Here is a 15,722-nt window from a genome sequence, read left to right on the forward strand (position 1 = left end):
CAGCGCAGCGCAGCGGGTCGCGCAGTGTCGGCGCCCGGAGATCGATTCCCCCGATCGATCCCGCCCGGGGCCATGGATTAGAGGGGGGAGGGAGAGGGGAGCCCCCCCCCCCCCAACCCGCACCCCGCGACCCAAAGGGCCCGCCGGAGGGGAGGGGACAAGGAGGAGGAGGAGGAGAAAAAGAGGAGGAGGCAAAGCGGAAGGTGGAGATTGATGCCGCTTTTCTTGTGGCCGCTGCCCTGGCGCCGGGACCACAGCAGAAGGAGAGGAGGAGGAGGAGGAGGAGCGGGAGGAGGAGGAGGAAGAGGAGGAGGAGGAGAGATGATCGCAGAGGGCCTGAGCGGCGCCCTGGGGCTCCTCCTCTACCTCAACACCCTCAGCGCCGATTTCTGCTACGATGACAGGTAGGGCCCTGCTTCCCCTCCCTCCCTCCCATCAATCGATCAATCAATCGTATTTATTGAGCGCTTACTACGCGCAGGCTAAGCGCAAGTTGGCATCATCCTCATCAATCGTATTTACCGAGCGCTTTTAGACCGTGAGCCCCCTGTCGGGTGGGGACCGTCTCTCTGTGTTGCCAACTTGGACTTGCCAAGCGCTCAGCACAGTGCTCTGCACACGGTAAGCGCTCAATAAAAGCGATCGATGATGATGATGAGCGCTTACTGTGTGCAGAGCACTGTGCTAAGTGGCAAAGTATAGAGACAGTCCCTACCCGACAGTGGGCTCACAGTCTAAAAGAGAAATACCAAATTTGTATTTATTTGTATGTATTGGTTGGCGGCCCACAGAGCCGGCCCCTGCCCGACGGCGGGCTCGGTGCGGGCCCCAGCACTGTGCTGAGCGCTTGGAAAGTACAAATTGGCAACATATAGAGACGGTCCCTACCCAACAGTGGGCTCACAGTCCTATTTACTGAGCGCCTACTGGGTGCGGAGCACTGCACTAAACGCTGGCAAAGGACAGTTCAGCAGCAGAGACGGTCCCAACCCCAGCAGTGCACAGCAAACGCTCCCGACAGGCGATCAATCAATCAGTCAATTGATTGATGTATATATGTTTGTGCATATTTATTACTCTATTTTACTTGTACATATCTATTCTATTTATTTTATTTTGTTAGTATGTTTGGCTCTGTTCTCTGTCTCCCCCTTTTAGACTGTGAGCCCGCTGTTGGGTAGGGACTGTCTCTGTATGTTGCCAACTTGGACTTCCCAAGCGCCTAGTACAGTGCTCTGCACACAGTAAGCGCTCAATAAATACGATTGATTGATTTATTCAGTCAGTCCTATTGACTGAGCGCTCCGCCGCACTCAGCGCTGGCAAAGTACAGTTCAGCAGCAGAGACGGTCCCTCCCCAACAACGCACAGCAAACGCTCCTAACAGACGATCAATCAATCAATTGATTGATTGATGTATATATGTTTGCACATATTTATTACTCTGTTTAGTTTACTTGTACATATCTATTCTATTTTATTTTGTTAGTACGTTTGGTTCCGTTCTCTGTCTCCCCCTTTTAAACTGTGAGCCCATTGTTGGGTAGGCACCATCTCTGTATGACTTGTACTTCCCTAGCGCTTAGTCCAGTGCTCTGCACACAGTGAGCGCTCAATAGATACGACTGATGGATTGATTGATCTCTCTTCATTCATCCTTTTTCAGTCCTATTTACTGAGCGCGCCGCCGCACTCAGCGCTGGGAAACTTACAGTTCAGCAGCAGAGACGGTCCCAACCCCAGCAGTGCACAGCAAACGCTCCCGACAGGCGATCAATCAATCAATCAATTGATTAATGTATATATGTTTGTACATATTTATTACTCTGTTTATTTCACTTGTACATATCTCTTCTATTTTATTTTGTTAGTATGGTTTTGTTCTCTGTCTCCCCCTTTTAGATTGTGAGCCCACTGTTGGGTAGGGAAGGTCTCTATATGTTGCCAACTTGTACTTCCCAAGCGCTTAGTACAGTGATCTGCACACAGTAAACGCTCAATAAATACGATTGATTGATTCATTCTTTCAGTCCTATTTACTGAGCGCTCCGCCGCACTCAACGCTGGGAAACTTACAGTTCAGCAGCAGAGACGGTCCCTACCCCAGCAGTGCACAGCAAACGCTCCCGACAGACGATTAATCAATCAATCAATTGATTGATGTATATATGTTTGTGCATGTTTATTACTCTATTTTACTTGTACATATCTATTCTATTTTATTTTGTTAGTATGTTTGGTTTTGTTCTCTTGTCTCCCCCTTTTAGACTGTGAGCCCACTGTCGGGTAGGGACTGTCTCTATTTGTTGCCAATTTGGACTTCCCAAGCGCTTAGTACAGTGCTCTGCACACAGTGAGCGCTCAATAAATACGATTGATTCATTCATTCACTCCTATTTACTGAGCGCTCCGCCGCACTCAGCGCTGGCAAAGTACAGTTCAGTAGCAGAGACGGTCCCTACCCCAACAGTGCACAGCAAACGCTCCCGACAGACGATCAGTCAATCAATCAATTGATTGATGTATATATGTTTGTGCATATTTATTACTCTGTTTATTTCGCTTGTACGTATCTATTCTATTTTATTTTGTTAGTACGTTTGGTTCTGTTCTCTGTCTCCCCCTTTTAAACTGTGAGCCCACTGTTGGGTAGGGACTGTCTCTAGATGTTGCCACTTGCGCTTAGTACAGTGCTCTGCACACAATGAGCGCTCAATAGACACGACTGATGGATTGATTGATCTCTCTTCATTCATCCTTTCAGTCCTATTTACTGAGCGCTCCGCCGCACTCAGCGCTGGCAAAGGACAGTTCAGCAGCAGAGACGGTCCCTACCCCAGCAGTGCACAGCAAACGCTCCCGACAGACGATCAATCAATCAATCAATTGATTAATGTATATATGTTTGTACATATTTATTACTCTGTTTATTTCACTTGTACATATCTATTCTATTTTATTTTGTTAGTATGGTTTTGTTCTCTGTCTCCCCCTTTTAGACTGTGAGCCCGCTGTCGGGTAGGGACTGTCTCTAGATGTTGCCAATTTGTACTTCCCAAGCGCTTAGTACAGTGCTCTGCACATAGTAAGCGCTCAATAAATGCGATTGATGATGATGATGATTCATTCTTTCAGTCCTATTTACTGAGTGCTCCGCCGCACTCAGCGCTGGGAAAGGACAGTTCAGCAGCAGAGACGGTCCCTACCCCAACAATGCACAGCAAACGCTCCCAACGGATGATCAATCAATCAATCGATTGATGTATATATGTTTGTACATATTTATTACTCTGTTTTACTTGTACATATCTATTCTATTTTATTTTGTTAGTATGTTTGGTTCCGTTCTCTGTCTCCCCCTTTTAGACTTGAGCCCACCGTCGGGTAGGGACTGTCTCTAGATGTTGCCAACTTGTACTTCCCAAGCGCTTAGTACAGTGCTCTGCACACAGTAAGCACTCAATAGATATGATTGATGGATTGATTGATCTCCATTCATTCTTTCAGTCATCATCAATCATCATCATCAATCGTATTTATTGAGCGCTTACTATGTGCAGAGCACTGTACTAAGCACTTAGCACTGTACTAAGCGCTATTTACTGAGCGCCTGCTGGGTGCGGAGCGCCGCGCTCAGCGCTGAGAAAGTACAGTTCAGCTGCAGAGACGGTCCTATTTACTGAGCGCTTACTGGGTGCGGACACTAAGCGCTGGGATAGTACAGTTCAGCAGCAGAGACGGTCCCTACCCCAACAACGGGGTACTTGTACCTCCCAAGCGCTTAGTACAGTGCTCTGCACACAGTAAGCGCTCAATAAATACTATTGAATGAATGAATGAATGAACGGACAGCGAACGCTCCTAAAAGACAAGAAACGTAGATCTCTCTTTCTATTTATTTTATTTTGTTAATCTGTTTGGTTTTGTTGTCTGTCTCCCCCTTCTAGACTGTGAGCCCACCGTTGGGTAGGGACCGTCTCTGTATGTTGCCAACTTGTACTTCCCAAGCGCTTAGTACAGTGCTCTGCACACAGTAAGCGCTCAATAAATGCAATTGATTGATTAATTGATTCTTTCATTCATTCAGTCCTATTTACTGAGCGTTTACTGTGTGTGGAGCGCCCGTACTAAGCGCTGGGAAAGTACAGTTCACCAGCAGAGACGGTCCCTACCCCAACAACGGACAGCGAACGCTCCTAAAAGACAAGAAACGTTGATCCCTCTTCATTCATTCTTTCAGTCCTATTTACTGAGCGCCTACTAGGTGTGGATACTAAGCGCTGGGATAGTACAGTTCAGCAGCAGAGACGGTCCCTACCCCAACAGCGGGGTATGTTGCCAACTTGTACCTCCCAAGCGCTTAGTACAGTGCTCTGCACAGAGTAAGCGCTCAATAAATACGCTTGAATGAATGAATGAACGGACAGCGAAAGTTCCTAAAAGACAAGAAACGTAGATCTCTCTTCATTCATTCATTCAATCGTATTTACTGAGCGCTTACTGTGTGCGGAGCACTGCACTAAACGCTGGGAAAGTACAGTTCAGCAACAGGGACGGTCCCTACCCCAACAACGGACAGCGAACGCCCCTAAAAGACAAGAAATGTAGATCTCTCTCCATTCATTCATTCAATCGTATTTACTGAGTGCTTATTGGGTGCAGAGCGCTGCACTAAGCGTTGGGAAAATACAGTTCAGCAACAGATAGGGACGGTCGCTACCCAACAACGGGCAACGAGCGCTCCTAAAAGACAAGAAACATAGATAATAATAATGTTGGTATTTGTTAAGCGCTTACTATGTGCCAAGCACTGTTCTAAGCGCTGGGGGAGATACAAGGTAATCAGGTTGTTCCACGTGGGGCTCACAGTCCTCATCCCCATTTTCCAGATGAGGGAACCGAGGCCCGGAGAAGTTAAGTGACTTGCCCAAGATCACACAGCTGACAAGTGGCGGAGTCAGGATTAGAACCCATGACCCCGGCTCCCCAGCCCGTGCTCTTTCCACTGAGCCACTATGTTTCTCTAGATCTCTCTTCATTCATTCATTCAATCGTATTTATTGAGCGCTTATTGTGTGCGGAGCACTGGACTAAGCGCTGGGAAAGTACAGTTCAGCAACAGAGACGGTCCCTACCCCAACAACGGGCAACAAACGCTTCTAAAATCAATCAATCAATCAATCGTATTTATTGAGCGCTTACTGTGTGCAGAGCACTGTTCTAAGCGCTTGGGAAGTACAAGTAAAAGACAAGAAACATAGATCTTCATTCATTCATTCATTCAGTCGTATTTATTGAGCGCTCCCTGTGTGCGGAGCACTGGACTAAGCGCTGGGAAAGTACAATTCAGCGACGAAAAGAGACCATCCCGGCCCACAGCGGGCTCATAGTCTGGGGGGCGGGGGGGGGGGGGAGAGACAGGCATCCAAACAAGTAAACAGGCATCTAGGCACCTATAGATAGATGCATATATACGTGTGTGTGTGTGTGTGTGTGTGTGTATAATATATATATATTATATATATATATATGCATAGTGCATTAGTGCAGTCCATGTATAGTGGGTATAATGTATAACCACTATAATGTATAATGCAATATAATAATATAATATAATATATATATATAATGCAATATAATGTATACATAATGCAATATCGTGCAATATTCTTATTTATGGTACACAAAAACACACCAAACGATATTACGTCTGGAGTGAAAGGAAGTTTCCTCCACCGCCCCTTCCCTTAATAGGTATCCCCCTCCACCCCCCACTTCGTCCGGGACATTTCCTTTTATTCATCCAACACTTTTATTTCCCGAGGCCAAAACCTGCGTCTGACATTTGCACGGTTACCATAAGGGGAAAGGGACCGACTTTAAACTCAACTTTCCTGGGTTGCCCGAAACCTGCAAGCCAGTCCCCGGCAGAGGGATGGAGCCGCACTTTCTATTAAATAAAAAAGAAAAAAAAGTCCAATTTTCCATTTTTTCCACAGTTGAGAACCCTCCCACAGCTCCCGTTATGCTAATCGGAGAAGAAGAAATCCCCGGGGCTTGAAGTTGTCTTTGGCATCTGGGTTAGTTTGGGCCGTTAAGGAGAGTCGAGTGGGGTTGTCAAAGAAACTGCCTCGATTTCTGGAAAATGTCACAGTTTTACTAGTGTCTCTATCGGGGTTTTTTTTTTGTGTGTGTGTGTTTTTTTTTTCCTTAAATGCACTAGTGTTTAGTAACTGATGAAAAGCCCTAGGAGCTATTAGGGAAATTTCCAACCTGAGCCTTTTCCGGTGACTTGATCTGATTACAATTAACAGATGCATAATTAAAATATATTAAAGAGAACGGCATGCCTGGCTAAGCTTATCAACCATCCTGGGGTGTTTTATGCTCCATTGAAATGAAACCATCCAAAAAGTGAGCATAGATTTACTGTGACAGCTTTTCATCAGCCTCTCTTTGCCGAGGAAAGGGAACGGATCGCCCCCGAGTGAGGGCGAAATTAGGCAGCGGTCTGATAGTGATGGTGACACCCCAGCCCGCGTCTTCCTCGGGGGATAATTGCCCACGACCCTCTCTTCCGAAGGATCTTTCTTCCAGGAATTAACCCCGAAGAATGTGGGAATGTGTTTCCATAAACCCTTCATCAGCGATTCCCCATTCATATTCCAGCCCGCTGAAGTTGCCTGGTAATAGATGAACTAGGATCCAATAAAAGATGAAGGATTTTCAGTGGTGTTTGAGGGAGGCTGGTCCCAGGAAACCACCGCTAGACTTCAACTTCAAACTTTCAAAGGCAGGATGCAGTTTACAGCTTTTAGCAATTACACGCTTTGAGAAATGGCCTCTGTCTACCTGCGAAGTAAGCCGTCTTCATTCCCTCGAGTTGTTGTACTGTGCACCTGCTAATGGGAAGGGCTTCTGCCAGGCTTCCTACAATCAATTCATCAATCAATCAATCAATCAATCGTATTTATTGAGCGCTTACTATGTGCAGAGCACTGTACTAAGCGCTTGGGAAGTACAAATTGGCATCACATAGAGACAGTCCCTACCCAACAGTGGGCTCACAGTCTAAAAGGGGGAGACAGAGAACAGAACCAAACATACCAACAAAATAAAATAAGTAGGATAGAAATGTACAAGCAAAATAAATAAATAAATAAATAAATAAATAAATAAATAAATAGAGTAATAAATATGTACAACCATATATACATATATACAGGTGCTGTGGGGAAGGGAAGGAGGTAAGATGGGGGGATGGAGAGGGGGACGAGGGGGAGAGGAATTCATGCTTTTAAGGCTGGATAACTTGGTGCAGAAATAGGTTCAGGGACAGATCTTGGCATTCGGTGCTGACTCTGCTTCTATATATATATATATATATATATATATATATATATATAGAAGTACTACAGTTAGCTTTACAGGTGAAGAAAATTTACGACACAAAAGCCAATGACACCAATGAATTATGGTCGCGTTCACTTCATTTTTGATTCACTTCACGTTCTTCACCTGTAAAGCGAACTCTTGTACTTCTCTGCATCTATACATCCACTTCAAGCTGACAGCAGGGTCAGTAGATTCCTGTGATGCTTTAGCTGAGTTTTAGAAAATGGTAAAACTTTTTTTAACTGAGAGAAAGTAGTGCCGAATGGATTGAGGAAATCATGTACGGTCTCCTGACATCGTCTCAAAACTAATATATGTATATATATATTAGCACCTGTATATATGTATATATGTTTGTACATATTTATTACTCTATTTATTTATTTATTTTACTTGTACATATCTCTTCTATTTATTTTATTTTGTTAGTATGTTTGGTTTTGTTCTCTGTCTCCCCCTTTTAGACTGTGAGCCCACTGTTGGGTAGCGACTGTATATGTTGCCAACTTGTACTTCCCAAGCTCTTAGTACAGTGCTCTGCACACAGTAAGCGCTCAATAAATATGATTGATTGATTGATTGATATGAAGCTGCTGATGCCAACACTGTGACGTAGCTTTAATGTCGCTCTCTATATTAGGTTCAGTATCATGGAACTAGTTAAAAGAGATTGCTGGTGTCTCTTTTTATTCAGTAAAATCACTGTATCCCCTTTGGTTCTTTTACACATAGGGCACAGGACTACGAATCCTCTCGAAAGGTAGATTCACTGCACATTTACTCAAATATTGTACCTCACTCGTTATTAAAATGGTTATGGTAGGAAGTAATGGAGCGAGAGTCCAAGGTGACAATAGCTTGTCCAGTTTTCCCGCTACGTCGTATGCCCCAAACACCCCTTTAATAATATTATTTTAAAGTAAAATTGTGGACTCACTCTGCCCTAAGGGATTCTTTGTGAAATATGACACTGTAAGAGAGGAGGTCAGAATAAGAACTGTAGAACACAGTGTGGGAGACAGCTCTTAGTCCTGATTTTAACCGAATCAAGACTGTGCATTGAAATCTGGAGAATCTGCGATTCGACTCAGAGAGTTGCCATAGCCCAAGTTGGTACATTTCCTCATGTACTTATATCATTTCTTACTAATAACATTAATTAAGGGTAGGCCTAATTGTTTTGCCTGCTTTGTTCATTAAGATTAAGGGACCGCATACAACTGCTATAGAACGAGTAACTTTTCATAAAATCACAAACAGGTTTTGTACCGAACCTGACTTTGTAAAAATGGGAAGGTTACCCTTTTGATCTGAAAGATCCAACTGTCTTAGCCATGCGTTCAGCCACAGCTATCTTTTTTCCTCCGCTTTCATTTCACAATCACGATAATGAATCTTAAGGGTCTGACTTGAATGGAGTTAATCAATATTCCCACCTCCCCTTTAATCATAAGTCTTTGTAAGCCTGGAGTGGTGTCTCAAAGGAACTGCTACTTTTTACCCTTTCTACTGGTAGAGCTTTAGGTAATAGTGAAAAAGGAGTTTCAAAGTAAAGAAGAAAAACGCGCGGCCTCTATTCTCCGTTCTCCAGAAATGTTGATACCGGCGACGTCTTTTTTTTCTCCTTTCCTACCTTTAGCGATTTCATTGAAAATTTCATGTGGAAATAATTTGAGGGTTGCCTCCCTTTATTTATGAAATCAGAAACAGCAGAATTAATATTATTTTACAATATTATGTTAAGGTATCTGCTCTTCATGAGAAAAAGACTAATTTTGAATGTATGGGAAAGTGTTCAGGAAGTGGAGAATAAAATATGTAGAAAGTGTTCAGGAAATGGAGAATAAAATATGTTAGACATTCTTCCCGGTGACACAATAAGCAAATGCTTCTAGTAAACAAAGATGGTTGCTGAGCAAAATCAGTTGGGGCCAATGAGGGAGAATGTGTTTTTCCCTGCTGGGGAGGCGCAGAATATTTTTCACGCTGATTCCAATGTGTTAAATAGAACCAAGTGAATTCTCAATAGATATGGGTTTGGCATTCCCCTCTCTGCACACCCAGTCCCTATTTACAGTAAGAAGGATTTTTGTATGCATCACCTAGAGAATATGTCCCACAGGGAAGATTTCGGCTCTTGTAATAGGATTACGTAGGCAGTCACACTTACATAATTGTGTTTTAATTGTTCACTGAGGCCTAAATTTCAGCTATAATTTTGGGAACCGCTTGGAATGTTTGCTTTAAGAGCTCGTTATAGATTTTGATTGACACTGTGGAAAATTGAAGAATGGTTGTTTTAAAGCCTCAGGTACTTAAGGGCATGCTACTGGCTTTTGAATTTTGTCAGTAACTTTTCCAATGATGACATTAACTCTCCATGCCTACTTGTTTCTTTAGGAGCAGAGTGAATACAATCTTTCGTCCTTAAGTGATGAGCATTCTTTGCAAACTGGTTACTGGGCTAACTTATAAATGCAGTAGTTTGTACTCCCATGCTGTAACTGTCCTTCATTCATTCGATCGTATTTATTGAGCGCTTACTGTGTGCAGAGCACTGTACTAGGCGCTTGGGAAGTACAAGTTGGCAACATATAGAGACGGTTCCTACCCAACAGCGGGCTCCCAGTCTTTAAAGATCCACCATCTGCTGACAAACTGAATATTTTGTTGAATGATTATTGGCTGGCTTGAGTGATTTTTACAAAGCTAAAGTGCGTTGTAAAAGCGCTTTAAAGTGCTAGAGAAGCAGCATGGCTCAGTGGAAAGAGCCCGGGCTTGGGAGTCTGCGGTCTTGGGTTCTAATCCCAGCCCCGCCACTTATCAGCTGTGTGACTTTGGGCAAGTCACTTAACTTCTCTGAGCCTCAATTACCTCATCTGTAAAATGGGAATTAAGACTGAGCCCTACAAGGGACAACCGGATCACCTTGTATCCCCCCAACGCTTAGAACAGCGCTTTGCACATAGTAAGCGCTTAACAAATGCCATCGTCATCATAAAGGAAAAAAGTAATCTCTTTCTAGAAAGGGTTATCGCTATCATCATTAGTATTTTTGAACATACCCTGGATGTAGGGTAGAGGTAATTACTCGTGGTCATCGTAAGATCTAAACTTCTCAACTTTTTATGGGAAGAATAAATTTAGAGTGCACATTGAATAAAATTAAAGCCCGTAGTCTCTTTTATGGCTTCTGTGTTATTTGCATATGGTGTTTATTTCTTTGGTTAGATTCTTTGTGCTTAAAGACACGTTTGAAAAAGACCCTTTCTGCAGCTGTTCTATCTGAGCATTGCAAAATTAGAATTTGGTGAAATCCATAAGGGCCACTATTAAATATCCCCACTGGGCCTGTCTTATGGGGTTTAATCTAGCAAGTGACCCAAAATCATGCGGTGAAAGAACTCGTACAAGTACTCTAGGGGAAATTGCCTGCCATCTGTCTCTTAGTTTATTTGGAATATGTACGTTGGATTATTAATTTACATTTGTGAGTCTACAAGCCTTTGTCTTGTCATCTGCACTTAATTTTTCAGTGCTAATGCTCCCCCGAGGTAGCACTGAGCTCCCTGCCGCTCTAATTCTGAAATGGTTACACCCTTTCGGATTCCAGCATGGGGGAGAGGCAGGGTTTCTTTCTAATCTTCTTGTTGCCTCTCAGCACACCAAATGTGCCTGTGTAAATGGCCTTGATACTAGCAGCTATGTGTAGTCGTGGCCTTTAACACAGAGAAAGGGAACATTCTCTTCAGAACAGGTCCTTTCCTAATCAAAGCGCAAGAGTAAATCTAACTTTAAGGTGTATCGATGAAATAGAAAAGATCTCTACATAATCTTATTGATTGCTATTTTATTGTTTTTTTTTACAGCATATTTTTTCCAGTTATCACTCTTCTAATAAAAGTCAATCGCTGAATGCTTGAGCTGCTAATGTTGGAGATTGTAATCCTCAGGGAAGATGGATCTACACTGAGGCTATCAAGTGGAATGGGATGAGAAAGGGAGGGCGGCCTAGGCTTGATAAATGAAGACTTGCTCTCTGTGAATGTTAGTAGATGAGGCCAGAAGCAGTGAAGAGATGAGAGAATATATGTTTCAGAATGTCAGAAAGCACAGGGTTTTGACTAACAGCAATTGCAAGAAGCAGGTTTAGAGAACGTATGTTTCAGAATGTCAGAAAGCACAGAGTTTTGCCGGACTAACAGCAATTGCACATATGATGCAGTCACCTGGTGTCACCAAAAATGTCATTCTCTTGTATTTTTCCAGGAACAAGCAGTCCCATACCAGCAGTTTACTAATTATCTATGATGCGGAGGATGCGGTGCTTACAGGACCGCACATTTCTGCAAGAACGCGCTACTCCATCGTTGCTTTGGCCACCGCTGTCGGTTCTTTTTTCCGTTAACACTTTATTGGATTCAAATTTGAATTTTTTTGGACAATCTCCAGTCTCGCAACAGAGAGTCACACATCAGATCTAGGAAAGACCTGATGGTTTTGTCTGGCCAAATTGGCTTTACGATATTTGTAATCTCTTATTGGTTTTTTTTTTTCCCTCACAAATCTGTCTTTTAACACTTTGCCTTGTTGTTCCTGAAACAGTGCTCTGGATACATACATGGTTTAGATAATGCCACTGAAGTGTTTGAGTTGCTTTTCATTCTTAATTCTGGGCAGTGGAGTTAGTATTCTACTGTCTAGGTGCTTTTCCCTGGTTATCAACGCCCTTTGTTTTCCTTAGAGGTCCAGCAACCTCTGAACTCTTTACGTTGGCTCGTCTTACATGACCGGGTGTATGGATTCTACCCATCTGCCTTCTAGAGATTTAAGCACATTTTTCTAGGCAGGTTGTTAATACCGGCAAGATACCACGCAGCGCTCTCAGGTTTCTATTGATCTTTCACCTCTGACAGTTCGGATTCTCAATCACATTTGTCAGATTCTCTGCCACTCGGGGTTCCCGGAATGGAATGAGTAAATGTTAGTTTTACTTGTCTGAGAGAAGGAAGGGCCCATAACTCATAGTTTTTCCCTGGGTTTTGGTTTCTTTTGGAAGTTTTCCTTTCCAGGTAATTTGGAAAAGGGTGAGCTAGCTTAGCCCATTCAGAAGAATTTTGAAGATGGCCGGGGAAACTGAAACAATTCATTATTTGTCTTTATAAAAAAAATATTGATAAGCATACCATTCTTAGCATTGCGTAGATAAGTGGGACTGAAGTTTTGATTGATTCCGGCCACCATGGATTATCGCCCAAGGGATCATTGCAGTATTTTTTTTTCTTTTTGAGACAGAGGGAGACCGAAAAGCGTGCAATGCACAGGTACACAACTGAAAGGAACTGTAATATCTAAACCATTTCAGAGACACAATTTAAAGATGAAAATGTCAAAAGTTCTGCTTTTTTTGACATGCCATTTGGTTATTGCTACCCATGGGTGTATTTCAGAGCGTGGCAGCCATAATCAAGAAATCTTAATGTGGCATTTGGGATTAGACCTGTAGCTCGCATAAATCATCAAACAGTGCATACTTGCGGAATAACTGCGATGATATGCAGGGGCTTTAGGCAGATATGAGCTCAGTTCTGTCACTTTTTTGGGACTTGGTTTAGAATCATTGGGATCGATTTCAGTGAGGAGCTAGGTCTTTACTGTTGTCCTATCAAAACTTTGGGGTCAGAAACCATAATACAGAGAGTTAAAACATAACTGAAGAGAGTTCCAGAAGAAGTAGGTTCCCCCCTAAGCTGTGGGTTCATTGTAAATTCATATGTCTGTTACATTGTACTCTCCCTAGCATTTACTACAGTGCTCTGCTTACAGTAATCACTCAATAAATATGATTGATTGAAATTTTTCTCAGGTGAAAGTCATACTGGAGAATGAAGATTTACTAGAGGCTTTTAGCTGTTTCGTTCTTTTCTAATTTCTAAGATACAGGTAATGCAAATCTTTCCCACCATTTTTTCGATGGATCAGTCAAATTGTATTTCCGATTGAGCCATTGTTTCCGTGGTTCCCATTAAAGAAAGGACTAAGATTCATCCATATGATAAAAGTTTGGGATGAGATCTAAAGAAAGCTACTGCACAAGGGAAGTAAAGGGTCTTTTAAATTTGTGTTAAAGTTTTATTCATTCAGTCGTATTTATTGAGTGCTTACTGTGTGCAGAGCACTGTACTATGTTGCCAACTTGTACTTCCCAAGCGCTTAGTACAGTGTTCTGCACACAGTAAGCGCTCAATAAATATGATTGATGATGATGTACTAAGTGCTTTCCGAGAAGGGTTTTTCTCTTTCCTTTCTGCAGCCCAAGAATTATACGAAATGGTCATTTAGCCAAGGAACGATTACTCTGTAATTAATATGTCCACAGCTGTGTTATATTGTTCTTTCCCAAGCGCTTCACACAGTGCTGTGCACACAGAAAGCGCTCAATAAACAGCATTGGTTGATTGAGGGATTGCAAATTGTGGAACCCTTTGCTTTGCAAAATAGCCACTCTCTAAGGACCAAGTATTCTTTCCCAGTAGAGACTAAAGATATTTGAAGGAGGGATAAACATGTGTGCTTTGGCTCGTATAAGGCAACAGTACCGATAATAAAAATAACAACGACGATGGGGGTTACAGAGCAGGCAAGTGGCAAAGCCGAGATAGAACCCAGGATTCATTCATTCAGTCATTTTGATTGAGCGCTTACTGTGTGCCGAGCACTGTACTAAGCGCTTGGGAAGTACAAGTCGGAAACGTATAGAGACGGTCACTACCAGGCCCGATCTCTTTCCACTAGGTGACTGTGGTTCTCACCGTCATCTCTCTGGCTTCCCTCCCAACTTCTGCTACCTGCAGGCTTTTAAAACCAGGCATCAACTCCCTTGGGGGCTATACAAGAAGGAACACGACCCGCTCGCTTGGGAAGAGAGAGCGGTACATGCCAGTGCCTGTCTCTATGCTTATAACCTTTGCAGAGATGCTGAGTAAAGGAGCCGGATTGTGGTCAGAAGAGCCGGGGGTGGCAAGCGAGTCCGTAAATTGCATACCTGAGATCTGTGAGAGGTCATTCTCAGCAGTCGTGTAGTTGTGGTATTTAAGTGCTTACTATGCGCTGTGAAATGTTCTAAGTGCTGGGGTAGATACAGGAGAAGCAGGTTCCGCATCAGGCTCACAGTCTAAGTAGGAGGGAGAATAAGTATTGAATCCCCGTTTTACAGATGAGAAGACTGAGGCACAGTGAAGTGAAGTGACTCACCCAAGGTCATCCAGCAGACGAGTGCTTACTATGTGCAAAGCGCCGTTCTAATCGCTGGGGAGGTAAAAAGGTGATCAGGTTGTCCCACGTGGGGCTCACGGTCTTCATCCCCATTTTCCAGATGAGGTCACTGAGGCCCAGAGAAGTGAAGTGACTTGCCCAAAGTCACACAGCTGACAGTTGGTGGAGCCGGGGTTTGAACCCATGACCTCTGACTCCAAAGCCCGGGCTCTTTTCTACTGAGCCACGCTGCTTCTCTAATTCATCCATTCAGTCGTACTTATTGAGTGCTTACTGTGTGCATTCATTCATTCAGTCGTATTAATCCCCCCGCCTTACCTCCTTCCCCTCCCCACAGCACCTGTATATATGTTTGTCCGTATTTATTACTCTATTTAGTTATTTTATTTGTACATATTCATTCTATTTATTTTATTTTCTTAATATGTTTTGTTGTCTGTCTCCCCCTTCTAGACTCTGAGCCCGCTGTCGGGTAGGGACCGTCTCTAGATGTTGCCAACTTGTACTTCCCAAGCACTTAGTCCAGTGCTCTGCACACAGTGAGCGCTCAATAAATATGATTGAATGAATGAATGAATTTATCCTCCCCCTTCCCATCCCCCCGCCTTACCTCCTTCCCCTCCCCACAGCACATGTATATATGTTTGTACATATTTATTACTCTATTTGTACGTAGTCATTCAATTTATTTTATTTTGTTAATATGTTTTGTTTTGTTGTCTGTCTCCCCCTTCTAGACCGTGACCGTCTCTAGAGGTTGCCAACTTGTACTTCCCAAGCGCTTAGCACAGTGCTCTGCACACAGTAAGCGCTCAATAAATACGAATGAATGAATGAATGAGTGGCAGAGCCGGGTGTAAAACCCAGCTCTTCTGACTCCCAGAGCACATTGGTCCCAGTTCCTCTTTCCACACCACACTGCTTATCGTATATATATCGGTTTATTTATTCTACTTATTGATCATCCTCTTTAGATGACATTTGTTATGTATGTGTTGTAACTGTGCTTACCCTTCGCACCCATTAGATTTTATGCTTCCCAAGGGCAAGGA

General features: G+C 43.2%; 1 protein-coding gene across 2 annotated transcripts in view; it reads left to right on the plus strand.

Annotated features, from left to right (window-relative positions):
* The first annotated feature begins 321 nt into the window (after positions 1 to 321).
* TMTC2 (transmembrane O-mannosyltransferase targeting cadherins 2) overlaps positions 322 to 15,722 on the plus strand; it is a 372,172-nt gene continuing 356,771 nt past the window's right edge. For both annotated transcript variants that reach the window (XM_038756319.1, XM_038756320.1), the window contains exon 1: positions 322 to 404. In XM_038756319.1, the coding sequence (XP_038612247.1) occupies positions 322 to 404 (83 nt within the window). The remainder of the gene's footprint in view (positions 405 to 15,722) is intronic.

The sequence above is a fragment of the Tachyglossus aculeatus genome, chromosome 14 (assembly GCF_015852505.1).
Source record: "Tachyglossus aculeatus isolate mTacAcu1 chromosome 14, mTacAcu1.pri, whole genome shotgun sequence".
NCBI lineage: Eukaryota > Metazoa > Chordata > Mammalia > Monotremata > Tachyglossidae > Tachyglossus > Tachyglossus aculeatus.